Source organism: Chironomus tepperi, unplaced genomic scaffold (assembly GCF_022539635.2).
Source record: "Chironomus tepperi strain 1889 unplaced genomic scaffold, CSIRO-AGI_Ctep_v1 contig_85, whole genome shotgun sequence".
NCBI lineage: Eukaryota > Metazoa > Arthropoda > Insecta > Diptera > Chironomidae > Chironomus > Chironomus tepperi.
Genome location: NW_027226207.1, coordinates 5960003 through 5984184, shown reverse-complemented (window position 1 = coordinate 5984184; position 24182 = coordinate 5960003). Strand labels below are relative to the sequence as shown.

The 24182-nt window shown below is 30.7% G+C and overlaps 1 protein-coding gene across 1 annotated transcript in view; it reads right to left on the bottom strand.

Moving 5' to 3' along the window:
• Positions 1-24182, bottom strand: part of Abd-B (Abdominal B) — a 77979-nt gene that overhangs the window by 6000 nt on the left and 47797 nt on the right. The window contains exons 2-6 of the mRNA XM_070634638.1: positions 23323-23381; positions 18174-18219; positions 2416-2736; positions 2171-2352; positions 1902-2061 (exon numbers count right to left, since the gene is read on the bottom strand). Coding sequence (XP_070490739.1) covers positions 1902-2061; positions 2171-2352; positions 2416-2736; positions 18174-18219; positions 23323-23381 — 768 coding nt within the window. The remainder of the gene's footprint in view (positions 1-1901; positions 2062-2170; positions 2353-2415; positions 2737-18173; positions 18220-23322; positions 23382-24182) is intronic.

Below are 24182 nucleotides of genomic sequence, written 5' to 3'. Positions count from 1 at the left end.
TAATCTCCCAAAGTGCTACTTCCATTACTTCAAAACACACCTTAATATCCAACAATTAAGTAACTAACTCTTTTATCTCCAAAAAAAGTTCTAAAAAAATGAAAATTAAGATATCAAAAAAAATGTTTTTAATCTCAATAAATTGACACGAAACTTGAAACGTTGGTCAGTCCTTCAATTAACCAAAAATAAAACAAGATATGAGGAAAGATACTCGATTGCACATGCATGCTTGCAAAAAAAATTCTCATTAAAATGTAATCTTCTTCTTTTTTTCGACAGCAAAAATTGCTATTATAATAATTTATTCGTATATGATTGTATAAGAGCTGCATATAGACATGAATGTATGTATACAGTCAAGGAACTCGAGTAAAGCACAGAACAGGCAATAATTATTTTATAGAGTCATAAAATTATAAAGTAATATGCACCCTTTAATTGCCCTCCTTGTTCCTTTCAACTCAAAACATTTTTTTTTTTGTTTCCTTTTTTCGTTGAAAATAAAAGTGAAAAATTGTCGATTTTTTAATAGCTTAATGATGATTATGATAAGTAATTAATTTCATTTTAAAGTTAGTCTGTTATGTATGTATATATATGTGCGACAATTAGCGGCTATATAAATCGTTATCAATTGATTAATGGCAAAATGTAATTGTTTGTTTTGATAATAAAAAAATGCTATAATTTTTTTTTTTTGTTCAATTTGTCTTCAAGCTCATTCAGTTCCAACACAACAAAATTTACGACATTCTTGTTTGTTGCATTCCATGTGGAAAAATGCAAGTTATTTTTGTTTGGGGAAATATTTTATTTTTTTTGTATTTGAATTGTTTTGTGGATTGTTCATCTTTTGATTAGGATTTTGAGGTTTGCTAGCTGGTTGATTACTTGTGACTAGTGATTACTAGTGACTGAGAAATGATTGTGGAAATTTGAAAATTTATCATGTTAATCTTATGAATTTAAATAATTTTTCTAAAATTGAATAAATATTTTAAAAATCAACAATTTGAAAAAATGAAAATTTAAACTTTGAAAATCTTTAAAATTTTAAAAAAATTTAATTTTAAAATATTAAAAGTTCAATTTTTTTAAAATGATTATTCAAAAAGATTTTCAAATTTCAGAAATTATCTAAATTTTAAATTTTTTTCAACTAAATGAAACTTTTTTTACAATTCAGTTTTCTAAAATGAGTTCTATTAAACTTAAAATTGCTTTTTAAATTTAAAAATTATTCAATTTAAAAATTTTAATATTTTTTACTTAAAGACTTCCAATTTGATTTTTCTAATTTCTAAATTCCAAATTTTTAAATTTTTAATTAATTAAAATTTTTGAAACTTAAATGAATTTAAATTTTTGAAACTTTAATTAATTTGAATTTTTAAAATTTAAATTTTCTTTTAAAATATTCAAAACTGATTTCAATTTGCAATATTTACTAATTTAATTCAAAAATATTAATTTAAAATCAATAATATTTTAACTTTTGTCAAAATTTTAAAGTTTTTTAAAATCTTTTTTAATTTTTGAAAACTTAAATTTTCAATTTTTTCAAATAATTTCTTTGATATTTCCATTTTTAACCTATCAAACTAACCTATCAAACCTATCAAACTATTAATTCAAATTTTAATTTTAAATTAAATTTTCAAAATTTATTCTAAATTTTAATAATTCAAAATTCTTGTCAAAACTCTTTGATTCCTTCCTAAATCTTCACATGAAAATTCTCTTTCAAAATTCTCAAAATTCACTACCCACAAAACAATTCCAAAGAAAAATCCCCCCAAAATTCAAAATGTTTAGTACAAGTGACACACAATAGCACACAATATAAAATATTAAGTTAGAAATCTTTATATAAAACTGTTTGAACTCAAAAGACTCACCAGTTGTTGAATATCCAGCAGGGTCACTCGTATATGATCTTAAACTGTTTGTGTAAGTATTCTCATACGAACTTTGGGCGCTCGATGTCGTCTCTGTTTGTCTTGGCGTAATTATAGGCTTCTCTTCGACAGGAAATTGTTGTTCACGATTCCAATAATGCTGATACGATATTAATGGGTAAGTTGAGAAGAAGAAGGAAAAAAAAAATAAGAAATAAATTATTTTTTGTCCGCACATGACAATGAAGACAGTCATTTTATGTCCTTACTTGAGCATATTGATCTGGATAAGACGGATAAAATACTTTTCGATCTCGCTCTATAGAGTATGGATAGCCAGTTGTGTAATTGTAGTCGAATGGCGGATCGTATCCCCATGGCTGCCTCAATAGTGAACCATCTTCATAACCGGGCCTCTTTGCTGCAGGAATTGCCGGTATGTGAAGGGGACCTAATATAAATTTTTTTTATTACACTTATTAACCGCAAAAAGTAATTGTTGTGCAAAACTTACCTGTCGGTGGCGATACAGGTGAGTCACTAGCCGCCGATGGCGTAACAATCTGTTGTGGTTGTGCAGACGCCACTGTACCGTTTGTATGTGTACCGTTCGTTTGCGAATTTTGTTGAGGTGTATGAGGTGGTTGGGCTGTTGCACTTTGTTGTTGCTGTTGCGATGACAGCAACACGTTTGGATTGTGTGATGATAACAATGGCGGACTGTGGTGATGATGTGTTGTTGTGTTTTGTCCAGTGGTGTCCTCATACATAGCAGCACTGGCCGGATGTGTGTGATGGGGTTGTGTCCCCCACCAAGGCCCAGCAGCGTGTGACCCTGCCGAGACATCGTGGTGGGGGTCGTAGAGCGCGCACGCCAGTGGAATAGTTGTGTAGTGGTGAGATGAGGATATTATCGTAATTTTTGTAGCCGATATAAATCAATTATTCACAATTTTTGATTGATTTTTTTAAGGATTAATATAAAGTTTATACAATTTTTTAAGGTTTTTTGTCGTTGCACGGTTACATTCACAATTCACGCAAAAATAACATCGACGAGGAGAAATGCATGGAAATTGTTATTGTTACGATTATGTATAAGCGGGTGTTGTACGTATAGTAAAGAAGAAATTTATATTACACATCAAATGAACCATGCATTGTTTCATCCATTCGTCGTTCGTCGCACGCAATTGTTTTATTCACATAGAATTTTATTTTATTTTATTTTATTTGTTGATATTTCACATCATGTCAAATTATTTTTAAGGTTGCACAAATTCGTTTCGGATTGATGATCAATTTTAATTAATTTAATTAAATTAATTTTTTGCACAAAAATTTCACGTATGAAAAAAAATATAAAAAAAAATCAACAAGTTAGTTAAAAATGCAGGCAATAAATTTTTTTGGGCTGATTCATAAACATGTCTCGATTTCTTAATATGTCTTGTTGCTTCCAAGATTGATATTTTTTTTAATATTTTTATTGCACTAATCCCATAGGTTTCTTGCACTCACTAACAACAATAAGCACAGGTTTATGACTTCTTATTCACAACAGACTTCTTTTCATATTTTTTACATGCTGTGTGTCAATTCTTTTTTTTTATTTATTTATCTATGGAAATTATTTTTTTTTTTTTTTTTACTTCTGTTGCTGTCTTTAAAATTTTTCCTTTTTTTTCGGTGTGCTTCACTTGAGAATTTTACTGACTGGAATAATTTTTTTATTTTTTTTTAGTTCCGATCAGTCAGAAATTATTTTTTGTTGTGTACAAAAATTTTGATTTTTACAATTTTTTCAATTTTATTTCAAATTTTTTAAAATTTCAATTTTTTGTTGATTTTTTGAAATTTTTTGTTGATTTTCAAAATTTTTGTTGATTTTTGAATTTTTTGATGATTTTCAAATTTTCTGTTGCTTTTTTAATTATTTTTTTAATTTAAAATCTTTTGTTGCTTCTTAAAAATTTCTAATTGTTGACTAAAATTTTTTTGAGTACGTTGCGGGTCCTTAGAACTTAATTTTTACAATTTCTCAAAATTTACAAGTCTCTTGAATTTATTTCAAGTCCCACAAAATTCCACAAAGTTTATAGAATTTTTCCACATAGAAAAATAATTTTTCCGTTCTTAGATTTCCTCACAAAAATTCCAAATTCCGACTTCGAGAAAAAGGAAATTTTTTTTTTCTTCTCAAAAAAAGTCTTTTTTTTTGTATTTTTTTTTCTTCGTAACAAAATATGAACGAGAAAAAAAAAAATTTATATATAATCTTTTTTCGAACGTCACGATCAAGTGTGCGAGAAAAATCACGGTGGCCTGCAAAAAGGCAACCTATCGCGTCAAACAATAATGAAAAACTGAAGCACGACTCATTTGTTCTGTTGTATTTTTTTGTGTGTTTTTATTTTGTTTTATATTTTTAATACATGTGTCAATATTTTTTTTTTTTCTGTATTATAAAGCGCTGAAGGCAAAAAGCAGACACGAATAGTCCGCATAACACAACCGAAAACCAAACATCTCTCGATTTCTCGTAATGTAATGTGAAGGAAATCTCTTCTTTAATATGAAACACGCATGTGCCTTTCTCACCGAAATGAAAACAAGACAAAATAATTTTTTTTTTTTTCATTTTTTTCGTGTCGAAACAGTAACCCGCTGTGTACGTACAGGGAATGAATGTGATTGTATTAGTGAGACATGTGTAAATACGAGAAATTTCAATTCAAATTGCATCATTGTGTGCTGTATTCGATTACGCTACATCTAGTCTATTTTATTCATGCATGTTGGAAGTAAAACATTTATAATAGTAGAACCTAATGCGACCTCTGTCGTCCAGTTTAAGCGCGACTGAATCATGTCTATCTGTTTTTATTATTTGGGTATGTTACTGGCTCGGCTGTAAAATGCAATAAAATGTATTTTCAATTCTTTTCTCCTTTTTTTTTATTCTTATCTGAACTCATAAAATACTTGAACTCTGACCCTGACCCATGCTGATGTTGATGATGATGATGATGTACATTAACGCCCATAAAAAATATTTTTTTTTTATATGTTAATTGCACTTCATGATTGATGTCATAATTGAATCAATAAAATGGTATAAAAAAATTAATAAACTAATTATCGAATATTTTTAGTGTAAAAATTATGACAATAATCACATAATGTAACATGACATCTCTTTACCTTTTTCTTGAAGACAAGCCATAAAAATATAAAGAAGCATGGCCATAAAAAAATTATTTGAGAGGAGAAAGACAAAGGAGGAAATGAGAAGCTGAATTTCATGCACTATAATAAATCTTGTGACATTTTTGTACAATAAGAGGTTCTTCAATATTTTTGGCAAAACAATTTGTCGTCAAATTATTACGTCAGATGACTCTCGGTCGAGAATATGGACGAGGAAAAAAAACGTGAAAGTATCGAGGTTGTTTTATGGCCTTGTTATCGTTAGAAAAAAAATATTACAACTTTTAAATGAGTTGCGGCTGAGCTTTTAAAAGTGAAGTTATTTTGTCGGTGAGGTTGAAGAAAAAATATTTTTTAAGGCATAATTCTTGAGTTTTTTCTTGTTAATAGGACGTTTAAGATTTTATGAAATATATTCTTAAATATTTCTTAATTTTTAAACTAGAACTCGAAGTCTAGTCGAGTTTAGTATGAAGTCTAGTTGACTTGATAGTGGAAAAATAGCTGTTGCTTGGTATTTGGTGTCAAGGATGTAATTATTACTTGGAGCATAGCCAAAGAGTAGATTTGGTCGGTAACAACCCAACTGCACTAAATAATTCATTCAATTTACTAGAATTTTTCAAAGAAAAAGTTCAAAAAATTCTAAAAACATTTAAAAATTGACAAAAATTCAAATATTCCTAAAAATTTATTTATCTGGGTCTCTTAATTGTTATCCTCAGAGCTCGGAGGCAACTCAAATTTTGTAAGAAATTGAGTCGACACAAGCCGACTTTTGCATACAAAGTCTACTATCTGGTTATCCCTAACAGACAAAAAGCATGATTTCATAGTACAGTAATACCACTACGGTACCTAAAACCTTTCCTTTTGTCGATTAGACTAAGGTTTGTTCATTAAAGTACCCATTCTAAACTCAATTTTTAAAGGAATTCCATTAAATCTTAAAAATTATTCAAAATCAACATTTAATTAAAAATCAACTCAATCTCAAATATCCCTCAAAACTTCAAAGAAGACCCCAAAACATACTTTCCACAAAACCACTTCAAAAACCCTCAACATCCATGCCTAGTAACCCAGAAAAAGATATCAAAAATCTCAATAATTTCCTGTAACTCGCTCATATTTTTCATAAATTTTATTTTCCCACTTAAAACTCAAGCACAGCTTTTAAAAATCAATTAATTTTTAAAAATCCATTAAAAATCCAACAAAGTTGTACCTATTAAGCTACTGTACAGCACGAAAAAAAAAGAAAGAATATTTTAATCTCAACATGTCGTATAAAAAACCGCTTACAATTTAATAATATGACAACATAAAGTATATGGATGCAATTTCGGTCTTAAGACCATAGGACGTGATTTTGTACTTCTACTTTTAAGATATCCTTTTTCTTCTTGTTGTTGCTGTTATAATAAAAAAAAAATGAAAATTATTCCTTATGATATCATCATTGTGATGATCTCAAGCAGAGAATAACAAGACTAATAAAATCATAAAATGTAATAATTTCATAGTTTTTTCTTGTCATAGTTTGGGCTTTGTTTGCACATTTTTATTACACAGCTTGTCTGCTCATTTCCTCTTCTTGTTCTTATTTCTTCCTATCTCTCATACTTTTTTTTATGTCACATAGAAGATTTTTTAATTCATATTTAATGCAATTTTTTTGTCGATATGCTCGAAATAAGTCATGCATTAAATTTTTGTATTCGGATTGCAAACCCTTTTACCAGACATATTCCCCCTTCATCTTGACTTTTGCTGATTATTTCAGGGAGAAAGAATTTCAAGCATTTCATAAATAAAATTGAGAAGTTTTGTGAAATTTGTAGTTTTGGGTGAAGTTTAGAGGCGCATTATTCTAATAAACGAAGTTCTTTTGGCATATAACGGCTGTGACGTAAATTGGAATTGATTTCTTTGGCTAGATTCCAAATACAATCAGTTTGGTAAATATGGCGTCGTTCAGTTTGAATATCAAAGCAATAGAGACAATTCTAGCGATCAGGCTCTGACAGATTGGCTGTAGAATGAATAAGTGACCAAATTTACGATTACTGCCCTTAACGAGCTCGAGAATTCACAATTTGCTTCAAAATGTGCCTCGATCGACTACAATCGTCAATATTTCTAAGCCAATGCTTGCTGCTTGCTTCTTGTTACCCCGCAAGTGTCAGAAAAATGCCGATATACTTCATACTGCTATAGAGCAACCTAAAGACATATTGTCGCTACATGGCTCAATCACAAAACCTCCAAATCTCATTCAGAGACCCTTAAGTCCCATAAGAGCATCAAAACCTCTTTTTATTTTGTTAATCAGAAATCTTTGTTTCACAAGAATGAAATTTAGAATCAAAAACACATTTCTTCATTGGATGTCTGGCACTTAGAGCCTTTGAGCTAGATTCCCAGCATGACAGTCAATCAGACAATTCAGCAACAGTCCCATCATCCCAACAAAACCCCTTTAAAAATTGCACAATATATCAAAATTCAGCAGAGTGAAGCATTAAACAAGGGTTAAAGTTGTGCAAGTCTATAGGGATTCAAAATAGACATGGAAGAGCGCAGACTTCCATGAAATGCATGCGAGAGTCGAAAAGAAGAATGAAGGAGGATAAAATAAATACAATTCTGTGTATATCATGCTGTGTTTGATCTCAAAAAAAGAAAACATTTTCTTTTCTTCTTTTTTTTTTTGTTTAAATCTTTCATCCTACGTCTCATTTATGAAAGCAAGCGCACGAAAAGAAAGATGAACAAAAAAAAAATAAAGAATCTCATTTTATGGAGTAGAAAGAATCATAATAACAAAATGCCTGTGTGCGTCGCTCACTTTAATATAATAATAATAATAAAGATATCTCTCTCGACAAAAACTTGATTTTTTCCTATACAATAATTTATATACATTATTATACTTTATATTTTTTTATATTCGGCTTTAGATCTAAGGCACACCATCTTGCACATGCTACAAATTTGATTCTTTTCATGCTTCATTATTGTCTTTTTTTTTACATCGATGTATGTTTGTACATCTTATGGAATCATATTAGCGATTATTATATTGAGATAGAGAAAATATATATCATGTTGGATTGAATAAGAGGCTCTTAATGGCTCAGGGATGGCATCGACGCATTTTTCAAAAATTGATCGATTTTCTAAATTTTTATAGGCTATAGGATTGAAATTGGATCATTATTTTTTGAGAAATGGCAATAAGAGGAGGATGTTGCTAGTTTAGAATGAAATTTATGGAGGTAGAAAGGAAAATGTAGTCAAAATTGATAGATAGAATGAGTTATATTGTAGATTCTCATCAGAATGCCGACCTAATGTTAAATATTGATCAATATTTCAATAATAATTCCATGAATTTTGTGAAAATACTCAATTAAATTTTAAACTTGATCCAAAAGATTCTGATTCTAATATTGACCTAACAGCAAAGCAGAAGATGCTCATAGGGCAACATATACGGCCATCCCAGCTCATTGTTCACAATATTAATCAAATATACTTGAGTCCATAAGGCACATAAGGCTGAGTCCTGCTAACAATCTGCTCGATTGTAAAAATATGAAAAATTCAGCAACAAACTTGCCTTAGTTGCAATCCGGCTTCAAGCCTACCCTACGCCTGAGTCAGATTCTTCACATATTTTAAATTCTGCGAATCCCTGGCTAGACACCAGAGCTACAAAATCGCTAAATCAAGCTTTGCAATCAATTCAAGCTTTGCTAAATCAGAACCAATATTAAGTATCCTGGATTAAATTCGTAATAAAGGGCATTAGGTTCTATAAAATTCCAAACTATTCCCTCCTAAAATCCAAAGATTTCAAAGCTTACAGCCACTAGCTTACAAACCTTCTCATTGCACAGCAACAGCTGTGACGCTGTGTTTAACTTACTCAAGTAAGCAAAGTAATTTAAGCTTTTGCGACTATATATTATGTCTCACAAAAAAAAATTTAATGTCTCAAACAAAATTAATATGCACCACTAATTTCGATGGATAAGCTTGCAGCTGACCGAGTAAACTAGTAATTAAAAAGCAAGCTAATAAAAATCACAACCGTAACATATGACCGCACTAAACCACGCAGTGCTATGCCGACAAATTACAGACATTAAATTCATATTTTCTAAATAAAAATGCACCAAAAAAAGATGTAGGTGCCCTATTCAGTATAAAGACATTTTCGATCGATTAATATATATAGATATAGATATAGACAGTAGAACTAATTTATCGAAAGTATTTAAAGACAAAAAAAGGATTAAATAAATTCTATTCTATTTTTTACGATGCGAGACCATTTTTTTAATAAATTTTTATGTCTTCTTGTGACTATAGAAGAGCAGCAGGAACAAAGAAAATGAAGGAACAAAAATATTACCCAAAAACCACCGAACAAATCAATTAAGTCGATTTTAATTTCTTTATTCTTCTTCAATAATTTAATCCCCAAAATGAAATATTCAAGTTTTTTTTGTTGATAAGCATCTTAATGAGAAGTTTTTAGTTGTGGATATATAAATTTGACTTTATTATGGATGGTGACATTTTCTTTAGTTTCGGGGTACAAAAAAGATGTGCTTCCGAATAGATGTGCTGATACATTGTTAATTAAAACATTGAAAAATAAAATTTCAAGGCTTTGTCACTTGGTGTGCTTTAAAATTTATGATTAAGTCATGCAGTTTTTGGTGATTAGCATGTTCTATTGATTATAGGATGACTCCTATTGTGTCTAATTTAAAAAAATAATTTTTAATTGCTAATCTTGCAAAACTTGATTTTTTAACCCCTGACTCATTAGTTTTTGAGCAAATATTTAAATATTATTGTAATTAATTTTAATGAGGTACTAAATTATTCATATTATTAAGTTATTAAAATGTGACATATCTTGATTCGATAGAGAATGTGTTTGAATGTGTCATCAGGCTGTTCAGCAAGATGAAGTCATAGTTATATGTTTAGTAAGATGAGCCATGGTTGGGAGAGCTAAGATTGCTTAATATTGATTCAAAATTGGACAAAATTGTCAATTTTTTTGGCAAATTTCAAGCTTCATTTTATATGGCATAGAAAGAAATAGGAAAAAACAAAAAATCTGGCTCCATGTCGACATTAACCTAGGCTCTGGCTTAGTATGAAGTCAAGTTTGGCCAGATATAGCCTGGATTGTTATTGCTTGACCTTTTCCAAACAAAAAATCAAATAATCAATCCAAAATTATGTACCATGAAGGTGAAAGTCAGTCATGATGCTTAATTCAAATCGAATCCGACGTCAAGTCAGAGTCATGTCGACTTAGGATTGGATTTTGATCAATTACCCGATTTGATCTTAACATTTCGAACTGGCAGAAGTTCTTAAATGATAGAACCGGAATTAGACGTTCTTTTAGTACAGCAATGGACCAAAGTGCGCCTCAGCCAAGGAAGTAAGTCAGTAAGTAATCAATTTACTCAATTAATCCGAGCTATTCATTCTCTAGTTCAATATGTGCTTTCTGAAATTGCACTAAGAACGCTAAGTCATGGCCCTGTGCTTCACAAACCCACTTCACTCCATTCCCATCCAACAACAGTGTCATCCCCTCAAAAACATCATCAATTCTTGATAAACCGTCCCATTAAGTGCATTTTACTCAACATAAATTAATAAATGAACCAAATGAACATCGAACATGCAACATTGTTCATCAAAAAGCCAGCAAAGACATTTAAATAGAAATTTTCATTTAATCACTTTGACTTGATGAAAGATGAAAATAATTTATCGCTGTATATAAAAATATATTTCATTTAAATTGATATAAAGCAAGAGCCAATTGAAAAAAGAATTCATTTGAAGGAGTTGAAAATTTATGGCGACAAGCAAGTCACATATACACAATCTATATTTAAATTTTATATTCTTTCTTGTTCTTCTCACTTTTTTTTTGGTTGTTGCCTATGCTGGACATTCTCATAGTTACAAAAAAATTTTCTCATATATCACACATGTATTTGATTTCTCAGCACTGATAATGGACGTTATTTTATTATTTTGATCAAAAAATATCGAATGGACAATGGCTTAACAGTATACAAGCAAGTCACAACCCAAAAATCCCAAAATGGTTAACTAATAATTTAATCTGCAGGTGAAATATTTACACCTGTACTCATTTGCCTCAGAATTGCCTCATTATCTCAAATGAAAACCTCAAAAAAAAAGAAGGCAGACTCGAAACCTGATCCAATCGATATTCCACATTTTGGTTTAAAAAGTAATATTTAATGAGGCTTAAGAGACAAAAGCATTCATAATCATATTTTTTTGTATATATAAATTTTTTAAGAGTATTATCTTCATTTAAACGAAGGCGACAAAAAGTCAGTATGGGTGCTCATCGCTTTCCTTTATATCATGAACAAAAGGCAAAATTTTTGATCGAATATTTACATATTCTGGGTATAATCAAGTCTTCAGACCCCTTTGAATGACTCTTGTCTGTGGAATATTTTAATTCACTGCTGACTCGGTGATTAAGCAGGAATGTCTGTGATATCAGGTGACTTTACCCTTGAGCCAAAATGGAAAGATTTTCGCCAGACTTTTTTTGTCCGTCCGATTTTGCCAGATTTTCGCAAGATATTGGACGATTTTTTTTCGCACGAAAAACTCCGTCCGATTTTGGAAGATTTTTGGACGATATTGCCAGAAAAAAATCTTGCATTTTCTGGCAAAAATCTGACGAATCTTATACGTCCGACTTTTGCCAAAATTTGCCAGACATATTTTCTTTGAAAACGTACGAAAAATCTTGCAGTTTTCGGTCCGATTGTGCAAGATAAATCTTGCAATAATCGGATGATAAAGTCTTTCGAATATCGGACAGAAATTGAAAGATTTTTGAACGATTTTGCCAGATATTTTTTGAATTTTTGTTGGAATTTTCAGAAAATCTTATAAGTTTTATATTTCTGATTTTTTCCCAGATTATGCCGGACACACGTTTTACTAGATTAATTAGAAGTAAAGATTTCGGTTTCTCGTTACTAAATTTTCTTGATTATAAACCTAAAATGATATGATTTGAAGATCACTATATTACATAAAGGGAATATCGCAATTTCTTCGCCAATGCATCTACCAATCTCAATTCTGTATTTAGATTATGATATAGAATTAAAAACAAACTTAAAACAACTAATTGTTAATTTGTCAATCGTTAAAAAGCTAACTTCAAATCTAAACAAATTCAATACATTATTATATGAATACAATGTGAATAAAATACATTTAAACTGAATATTTTGAAAAATTAAAAAGGTGATTAAATTAAAAAAAACAACATAAATTTAATTCAAGACGTTATATTGAAAATATAAGTATATTTCACGTTCGTAATAAGCTAATAACTTAAATATGTCTTTTGCCATTTTGAATATTATATAATTTCAGATGGCGGTAGCTCAGCAATTAAGTATAGGACTTCAAACAATTTTCAGAACAAGCGATCCAAGGTTCGAATCTCAAGACAAATCTGGCATAATCTGGCAAAAATCGGACGAGTATAAAAGGTTTCAAAAAGATTAATACACTTGTGAAAGTATATGAGAAAGCAAAAAAAAGATGGGAAAAATTAAATTTTTAAAATTTTTTAATTAAAAATCTTGCGATATCTTCCAAAATCTGGCAAAAATCGTCCAAAACTTGCATGCAAGTTAGTCAAGTTATGAACGATTTGTCTGGCAAAATCTTGCAAAAATCGGACCGATAAAAAAAATCGGTCCGATTTAGTGCTGTTTTCTTGCATTGTCGTGCAGTTAAGGATTTTCAATGTATGGAAAATCTTGCAAAGTCTGGCAAAAATCGTTCTCGGGCAAAAATCTTGCATTTGAATTCTGGCAATATCGTCCAAAAATCTTGCCATTTTGGCGCTAGGGTAAATGGAATGAGTTGACAAAAACTGCAAGACATCATTCATAATTCAATTTTGCAAGATGAATTTTTGATGCAAATGAATAAGTTTTTAATTAATTTGAATGATTTGCATTGGATTAATTGTATGAAGTTGGAATGTTGGCATTTAGATCCGGTGGATGGTGAAATTGATGAGTTGTTGGTCTTCTTCTTAAAGATATTGTCATCCAAAAGTGACATTTAGAAAGAAAATTGAATTTTTGAGATGATCTACCCTGCAGTGAAGACGTTTTGTGTGCAATTCATACAAATTCTGATGTCATTTGCCCAGGCACTTATGAATCTCAAGTTTATTTAAAAACACCAAGATTGTAGCTCATGTAACAGAAATAAGACAATGAATGCCTGGTGTAGTCACTAATGAAACTCAAATTTGATCAAAATCCTCAATAATATCTCGACCCTTGCAGGAAATAGATCATAATCATGAAAAATGACGCTTCATAGCAAATAGACCTCAAAGTCTAACTGACTTAAAACATCAAACTCAAAATTCACTCCAAGACCCACAATCCCATTTGTAACAAAATTACCAGCACTATGTAAGCATAGAGCATTCTCTTCAAAAAATGTCAATCAATTATTCAATAACTCATTGAATGAATAAAATATTAAGACAAGACAAGACAATAAATTTAATTTTTTGAATGGAACCATCGATAATTTTTCCTATTGTGACATACTTGAATTGTCTCCATTGTCCAATTAAATAAGCTAAAAGCAAGCTGTAAAGTCGTTTGTGAATGATGTTTAGACAAAATTCTTTGGAATATACAAAATGGAAATTTTTAGACAAGTTTTGGGATTGAGAGCTGCAAGTTTTGGACTTGATAGATAGAACCCTTACAAAGAAGGCATCAAGTCAATGTAAAGCTTAATAGGACGATGACTAAGCACTTAGTCGACACTAAGCTGTTCCTAGATCAAGGTACTATCTGTCATCCAAGTTAAAATTGTCATATCTAAACTATATTTTAGGGATCAAGAGTCCACATGACTCAATTTGAACACAAAATGTCACAGGACTCTGGCTTAGAGGCCATAATAAACCCAGTTGTACCTTAATAAGCCACATATCGAATTTTTGCTAACTATCATATAGATTAAGACTAAATTATAACAAATAAATGTAGTTCCAGACCAATTCTCACTCTCCAAAAATCTAAACATCACCATCAAATGACCCCTCCCCAAAAAAATATCCACCTAATTATAAATACAACTACGTATTATTTATTGAATATGAATAGAATGTAAATTAAGTTTTTGTCATATTTTAATTTTTTTAATTTTGATATTTGGGCTTGTGGTCTATCGAGCTTCCTCCATTATTATGATATCCAACCGTGATCGTTTTCAGCGTGAAAAATCTCAGTTTGACAATAATTGCTTCGCATTTTAATCCGGGAGAGAAAATGTAACTGTTTTCTATTTAATTTTTTTGACAAAATTTAGAGACTTGAAGATCATTAAAAATATGCAAATTTCAATAAAATTGTCCACATGATAAGGAACAGATTATGTTAGATAAAAAATGAAGTTAATTGAGTTAGGATTGTGGGCAATAAATTGAGATTTGAATGGATTTTGAGAGGAATTTGACATTGGAAGGTTTGTGAGTTAATTGTGGATTTATGTATGGACTTGGACTGTCCTGAAAGGCTGTAGTGTCTTTAATTGATCTAATCAGTCAATATAGTCAGCAATAAACCGACATATTACTCAAAAAATTCATTAAACTCTAAATTCTCAATTAAATCATCATTTACAATCAAAATCCAGCCTTAATCCACAAAAATCCTTCAATTTTACAAAAAAGACATCAACTTTCAAGTCCAAAACCTCGTCCTCGTAAAGACCATTCATAATTACACCTCCATCCGCCCATAAAAAATCCTCCATTTATTCATAAAAGTCTTAATCGACTAAATCAATTCCTTTTACTTAATTATCACGTTAAGTCGAAAGTATATTGTTACATCTTAATACGCTTCAATGCTAAATAACCGTCAACTTATAAACCTCTCATCTTTCTCGTTATGGCTTCCTCTGCTTGTGCTTATTAAGGCTTTAAAAAAATCAACAATTTATATACATATATAAAGTCCTCACTCTATCTGACGTGCAAAGTCTGTAGGTTGACTTGATTGTGTATATATTCTGTTAAATTACATGTATCAGACGTTGTATCTTAAATATAACAATAAATATATTCATCTTTTTATTAAAAATCTGAATATTCATGACATTCGTTCGTAGAATTTTTTGGTTTCATGTCGGCACATTCTGTCTTTACTTCTTATTCCTCATCCCGTGTATAGACGTTGTTGATTTTAGATTTCAATTTAGTCATCACTTCTTCTTTAACAAAAATATTCGATACTTTTTGAAAAAAAAAGTCTTTTTTTAATCGTCGCATGAGAAATAATTTAAATATAAATGAAGTTCTGTCGTGTTTAGAGTGCATAAAAATATTTTGAGAATTATGGAATGAAAGACAAAGAAATGAAAGCAAATGTTATCATGGGTGGTCTGTGTCGTACAGTTCGCCATCTTATTCTCGGTTTACTGACTTTTTTGCTAATGAATGCTTGAAATTTGATAGCATAGATGAATTCCTTACTGTCAGAAATGAGAAAGATTGCTTGATGTGATGACCCTTGGGGTTATTTCAGATGGAATCATTGGAGTGAGGAAAGAATTTTTTTTTGTGAGTCATGGATGTGAGTAATGGATGATGCAATTCTTAAGAATTTCAGTGATTAATCCATATTTGAAATTACAAATTGCTACAAATTATTCGAATTTGACTTTCAGACTTAATTTCGGTGAATTTCAGAGACAGGAACAATATATAATGTAGGGTTTGCTTAAAGCCAAATTGGCACTGCAATCGATGATCTGTTGTACCATACAGGAACAAATCAGTAACTAGGTTGGGTTTGATCAAAGCAAAAATAGTCTAATTTCATTATTTTGTCTATTTTGGAAGCTTTGCACGTTAGATCCAAAAGTATACAATCGCTTTAAAGACTAAAGTTAGTGACACCTTCCAAACCCAAGTTCGAATCCTACTAAAAAATTAGAACTAAGGTTGGAAACACAGATTTGGGTTTAAATACAAAAATAGTTACAATATACCCTAGCAGGCAAAGATCATGCTGTCAAGAGCAGATTATGCTAAGAGCAACGCTCACGAGCATGCTCATCTAGTAGATTTAAGTTGAGAAAATCTTGAGAGCATGCTCTTTGACTGTTTGGAATAGAAGCTAGTAAAATCTATAAACTGTTCAAGTTGAATCCATTTTGGTGCCTAACCAAAGTAGTTAATAAGCCCAGCTAAACCATACATCAGATCAAATTCATTCTAACATATCCTATCCATACCCAAAAGATTCAACTCAGAAAATTCTCATCCATTCTCAAAACCCTACCTTGTCCCCCCCAAAAAAGCCATCAAAAAAATGTCGGATATCATCAATTCCAAGGGTTCTTGCACATCACTCATTTTACATAATGCACGACAAATAACATTAAAGACTAACGAGGAAGCAACAAAAAAAAAGGAAGAAGTCTCATGAAAAAAATATCATTATTCGTCTTCTAGAATGAATGTTAAATGAGATGGAAAATTTATACAATTCAATGAGCAGAAGAAAAACTCAACGAATAGGATCAACAACAAACAACAGCAGCAGCATCACAAAATAATAACAACAATGACAGCATTATAGGAAAGGAAATAGAAAGTTTTTCATGTTGATGATGATGCTGCAGAAAAAATAAAAAATATGAAAAGGGAAAGAACGAAGAATTTTTATCTTGTTTCGTTTCCACATGCCTCCTCTCGGCAATCCCAAAAAAAAAAACTGACAAGAGAATGGCGGGAATTTTTCTGACATAACATTTCTCCTTTATTTTTTAACAGGCAGCTGCTCATCCAAGCAACTTACTCTATCTCATTTAATTCACTTTTAAAACGATAAGATTGACTTTTCATGTAATGTGAAAGTTCCTTCGTTTCATGGTTCCTTACGCCTCACTACACATTCATTAAAAATGTTAAAAATACATATTTCTTACAACTTACAACTTCCAGTCGACTACTTGAAAAACATTCATCATTTTATAATTTTTTCGTTCCTTCATTATATCGTTGGGATTGTGTCTAGAGGTGGAGTTAGGGGGCATTGGAGCATATAATAAGCATGTTGATGCTTTTATACTGTTGTTTACTTAGCAGACAGTGTCGAAGGCTTCATAAATCATGCAAACTCATGAGCCATGCTTTGTGATTACTGAGAATTGAAATTTCAACTGATTCTAACCTTAAACCATCCCTAGAGCCCACAACCAGTAAGTCAGCCACTGACACCCCTAACTCCACTCCCTGCACATCCAATTCCACCCCATACTTTCGGAAGGATGTAACTCTACACTTAAAACATGACTATGATGATGATGTTCATTATATTTCATCGTATCTGCCTTTCAGGCATTCATTACGGACTCAAATGACGAAGAAGCAAGCAAAAATAAGAAGAAAAAAATTGACAGCGGCAGCAAAATAAAAGAAAAATGTCAGCATAAAAAGCATTCAAGCTGAAATTGCTGATAACTTTGGTCGTCGCTTCATTTAGTTGCGATAATGAAAGCAAAGAAAATGTGTGTCATGTAGATGAAAAGGAACGGCAACAGAATGTCTATAAATATGTATGAATACAGCCAATTGTAGAGCAAATGATAAGTCATTTGGTCGAAAAAACATGAAAGAAATTGAGAACAGATAATTGGAATGAAGCATGTGCAAAAAAAAATTGTTAATTTTTAATTTATTTTTTGCCCTATTCAGCATGCTTGGTTGAGTCACTTTTGACTTGCCTTCATTCCATTCCTTTCATTTTGTGCGTCAAACAATTTTTTATAATAAGCAACAAATTTTTGTTATTCTTGGAACTAATCTGATTATTAGTACTCGCATATTTTCCTCACGAGACATGTTTATGAGTCGTTCATTTTATGCATATTAATTACAGGTGTATTTTGTACACTTACCGTAAGCTGCTGCACTAGCCAGATTTGTGTGACCGCGATTAAAGAGCTGAAAGTAGAAAAAGAAGTGAAAAAGGTTCGAAATTTCATGGCATCAAAAAATTAAAGGAACTTTGCATGACTTTGTCGGTGTTGAGGGTACACAAAAAGTAGCACAAAGCTTTAGTTGGCAGTTGACTAGGGTACACAAAATTTACAATTTAAATTACCGAAAATATTTAACTGTTTTTTTTTGCAAAATGTCAACTGCCAATAAATAAATCTGTGCCATTTGCAACCGACAGAAGAATATTATGGTGGATATAATTTTGAATTATTTTGAGCTGTGTGCCGAATAGAATAAATTTTTTAAGGAAAGCGGAAATAATTAATTCGACATGCTTTCATTTAAAAAATAGAAGAGAATTTGAAATAATTTTTTATGTCGTCGATTGACTTCTTCCTTCATATGTTACATATGCAGCAACGTACACACACTTATGGATGTATTATATCTTGTAGTAATGGGTGAGTTAGGGATGTAGATTGGCTTGGTGTCTGTATTGATCACTAGATGAGTGCATTAAAGCAACAGAGTCATTTTTGATGCTTAATACTCATCAGTAATTGATGATGTAGGACAAAGTTGTCAATCCGGACGCCAAAGGTCCAAAAACTTGTTTTCACTGAAGTCCGGATTCTACTTTTAAGTCCTGTATACGACCACAAATGCCATAATAATAGAAATTTTAAATCCTACTGCATATACAGATCAATAACAGAAATTAGGACTTCCCGTAGTCATTTTAGACGTACTTTAGAAACTGAGACTAATATCGGGATTGAGACCGAGACTGATACTAAGACCTGAAAACAGACTGAGATAGAGATCAGGAACCGAGACAAAGACCTCGTTCGAAGCCAAGACTTAAAAAAAATTCTTCGAAATCTCAATATCGGTCTCGTTCTCGGTCTCAATCTAGTTCTCGATTTCGTTCTCGGTCTCATTCTCGATCTCGAGAAGCCATAACACCATTATATCCACAATCATTAGAATTTCAATTTATTAAAAAATCCAAAAAATGCGCTCTAAGTCACCCAACCCAACATCAATAGCCTCAATTAATGCACTACTCTCTTCATTTTATCATTCACCATATCAATAAAGGAATTAGACATAGAAAACTAATGTGTGCGACTTAACAAAATTAAGTTATTAAAATTTATCCTATGCTCGAGTTTCATTTTTATCAAAAAAACTGAATGGCGTCTGCTGCTGCTGATGCTCTATTCAATTACAATATCCCTTTTTGTAATAATATTAATGGATATAAGTTACATTAAATTATAATAATAATAGCTGTATACATTTTAATGTATGTATACATATCTATACAACTCGCCCCGAGCTAGAGATATGGCAAAAAAACATGTTACATAGTTTCTCTCTGTGCATTTATATCTGTAAATGTAATTCAGAATTATAATGAATAAATTTCTTATTTTATTTCCATTCCATTCTCCCCTTCTTTTCCTTTCCATCACTTTTTTTTGTTCATTTTTGAAATGAAATTTCATTCAATATTATTATTTTTAAGTGGATATACAGCAGAATGAATATATTTTTGTGTAATGGATATGAAAAGACATTTGAGAGAATGGAGAGATTCAAATTCTCATGTAATGGATTAAATGCAGATAAGTCGAATGGAATTTTTTATTTTTTATTCTTTTCTTCTTTTAACAATTGATGATGGAGGATGATTTCCATATTTACAGTTTTAATTCCGGAATTTAAGATGTGCTTTGAATTTCACACTGACGGTGCATGCATATTTGATGAGGATTTGGAGTTATAGTTTTGGTGGATTGTCTGTGTTGAGTTGAACTAGAAGTTGATTGAGATTTTTGATGGAATTTTAGTAAAGTCGATGTAATTTCAAACAAAGCTCTAGTTCAAGAATATTAAGGCATACCAAGGACCCACAAGAGTGTTGTCAAAAGCTACTCATCACTAAGAAGAGTAGCACCCTCTTTAGAGGGGTCTAAACTCTTTTAAAATCCAGAAACAAGCACTTTATTCAATTGTTTGGTCTATTTTATTGAACATGCACTGCTTCTGCCCCTACTATCATGGTATACCTACATTGTTATGTCCACTAATCAATAATATACCCTAAAACAGCCATGATGGACAAAGAGCATGATTTACTGGTACAGGAATACCACTACGATACCTAAAAGCGGTATATTTGTCTGTTAGAAAGGATTTTACCTCAAAAAACTTAACCTCAATCCAGATATTTACCAAAAACCTAACCTAAATCCAGTAATTCAGCAAAAACCTCATTAGAATCCAGTTAATCCAGCAACTCTACCTCAAATATGTAAAAATTTCAAAATCCTCATATCTCAAACCAAAACTCACTCAACAACCTCCTCAAACCCATCCATATCTCCTCACAATTCCCAAAATATACCAAACCTTATCATCCTCATTTCACTCATCACCCCATCAACTAATACCCAATTCTATAAATACTTCTTTTAAGCCTCAAATTCATATATGTCACCAATGCTATGCTACTTCCAAATGATTTACATTACCCAATGTCTCCACCACGCCTGAATTTTTAGTTTTCATCATGTCTACTTAAATATGTAGTCAGCTTTCCTAACATAATTTATCTATCAATAACAGACATTTTTAGAAGAAGAAATTCTGGAAAATCTCAAATTCATATCCAAAATCTTTCGAATATCAAATTTCTAGTGCTGTTGTTTATATTTATGTCAACGAATGCAACAGCCAACAGCAAAAGCCAATGGTAATTGCTGGTTTATGGAAATGTATTCTTTCTTCTCTTATTACGATTCTTTTTTCTGTTTGGAATAAATTTTACTTAAGTTAATTTATTAAATGAAGTATAAGCTGAACATAAAATACGGTATTTTTTTGCATGGTAGGAGGTCAGAAATTGTTACCCCAAAATAAGTTACAATTATTTCCATCAACACGAATGTAGTTTAGATAGTGCAAAAGTGTATAAAAATGGAAATATGTATAGAGAAATAAGTGCTGAGTGACATGCAAAAAGTAAAGTTTGTTTTGAAAGATATTGGAGGGAGAAATTGGGTTTAATTGTTGATTTAGACGCATTTTGAGAAGAATCTAAACACAATTGATAAAGGTTCTGCCATGGAACCTTTAAATTTCCGTCTTAAAGCATCAAACTTTAAAATATCAGAAGCAGAGTCGCTCACTGGACAAATGGCTTTAGTGTATAGAGCAGGGCTCTTCTTTGGAGATTATAGTAGCCGATTCAACAACCTAAAGCTAGTTTTCCAAGGGCTCAAAATCGACTTCAATCTAAAATTTAGTAACGTCGACTCAAAATGATTTTTTCATCAAAATCTGAGTCAACTTGGAGCTCTATCTAAGCCAACATCTTCGTCAAGCGAAGAGTCATCACGCGGTTGAAACAAGGCTCCATTTGGCAGCCATTTGGAAGCCATACATGATTCTGAGTTGAATTGGACTCTGTATGCATATTATATGAGTTCTTCCTTCTATATTGTGTCACTTGGATCTCTTGGTAATGAACCTAAGATGCTCATTAGGAAATTCCTAAAATTCTATGAATTTTTCGAACTTTATGAACTCAATTAGTCAACTATCTAGTCAGTAAGACAGTTAATTAGCAAGTAAATGAGTTTATTAGCATGTCAATCAGTCAGCTTGTTAGTCAGGCAGTCTACCATCCCTCACATCCAAACCGACTTCTTCCAACCCAAGCAAGGCAGTCTTCCTATCAATAACCCAAACTGCCTCCCCTAACAAATCTCAAACAAAATTTTTCCATCAGAAAAATCACCTCAAAAAATAAAAATTTACAAGAAAAGAAAAATAAACATCAACAGAAAGAAATTGACCTTTTTTCTGGCCCTTCCTTGATTACATTTGATGACTAACACGAGCCAAAGGTTTTCTTTCATTTCCTCAAAATGCCAAGAAAAGAAAAAAAAATGTTTTTATCAGTAAAAATACACAACAAATAAATGTTGAGGGAGAACACAAAATGGTGCAAATCGCTTTCAACACTTGCTTGCCATTGCTGATAATTTATAGCAATCATCAACTGATATTTTTTTAAGACGTCATTTTCGTGTCTTTAGCCCATATTTCATAAAATATAAAAAAAAGAATTCTTTAAAAAATTTCTATTTCTATTGCTACATATTTCTATAAAAATAGACCTTTCATTTTGAAACACAATAAATAATAGTGAGAGTAGAAATGAGGGTGTGCTATTGTCCCTAATTTACGATCTTTTTATGAATTGCATATGTGCTCAATTTACAGAAGAAGAAAAAAAAAATAAATAATCTTGAAATTGTAATTTACTCAATCACACATGTGTATATAGACACAGAACAACAAAAAATAATATAATATAATTTATAAAGAGCAAAGGAAAGCATGTTGCTGTGGAGTAAAACACGATTTGTCGATTAAAATTTACAAGATATATGTGTGTATGTTGCACATGGAGTTGAAGGAAGAAAGTTGCATATTTTCATGATGCCGTGAGGGATAAATGATAAAAAAAGTTGTAATTTGATGTGAAAGGAACAAAATGAGGTTGGGTATGTGATAGGATGGGGTTATCAAGGTTTTGAATACTTTGTTGGGTTCAGCTTGAATTGTTGGATTTTAAACATGACCTGATTACATTTATCAATCAACCTCTTCAAAAATACAGAAATTCAAAGCTATTAACCCATTGAAGTACTCAAAATCCATCAAATATTCAAGGGTTTGTTCGTAAATGACGTCTTATTGAGAATTCGGTCTATTTCGACCCACGAATGACTTGATCTACTTTATATCCACATTTGCCGCTTCTTCTCCACAACAAACCCTTCAACAGACGTCATTGATGAACAAACCCCCCAAAAAAAAAATACCAAAAATATTCTTCCATCTTCCTGAAATCTTATTTCATTAGTAAAATCATCGATATTTACTTTGAGTAATGAATTGATGCCAGACATTGTATTTTTTAGCTTCATTTTACATTTAACATAATTTTTTTATAAATTTTTTTTGTTTTCTTATTTCACAAGATACGAGTAGTTAACGATGCTGCGTCATTGCCATCGCGTAACTTACCTTGGGAATTATTACTGTACTACCGATTTTATAAGCTCCAAAGTAACTTTCATTACTTTCTGAAACAAAATGGAAAAAGAGAAAGGGAAAAAAAATTTGTTAGTGAAATGAGAATAAAAATTTTAAATTTTAGGTTTAATTAATAATATTTTTAAATTCTAGAGTTGAAAATTTCAAATTTAAAAATTTTAAAATTCATACTTTAGAAAATTCAAAATTCTTTTTTAAGTTTTAAAATTCAAAGTTAAAAAATTCGAAATTTAGAATTTCTAAAATACAAAATTCAACAATTTAAAAATTCAAAAGTTAAAAATTTAAAAATTCTAAAGTTAGAAAACTATTCAAAATTTAAAAACTAGAAATTTTTAAATTCAAATTTCAAAAATTTTAAATTTTAAATATGAAAAAAATTGACATTTTTAAAATTCAAATTTCAAATTTATAAATTTAAAATTTGAACTTATAAATTTTAAATTTTAAATTAAAAAGGTCCATTTTAAAATTTTCTTAATCAATCATCAATACTCCCAAAAAACTGATAAAAAAATAAGTAATACATTTTAAAAATATATAAAAGTCAAAAAAGTCAAATTTATCTTCATCAAAATCATTATCAATTGTCATAAATTCATGAGCACTTATCAGCACTCGAGTCGAATATAAAGTTTTTAAAAAAAATAGAAGAAATCCCCAAGCAGATTAAATAAAAAAAAATCCCCAACCCTCATTACGAAATGAGCCTGTGAGCAATTTATCGCTAATGGCTTTTTGTGAGCTCCCTATAACAATCGTTAAGTTGACGGTAGGTAGGATAGATTAAAATTTCACGATAATTATGCTAATACCTTCTAACTACCGAA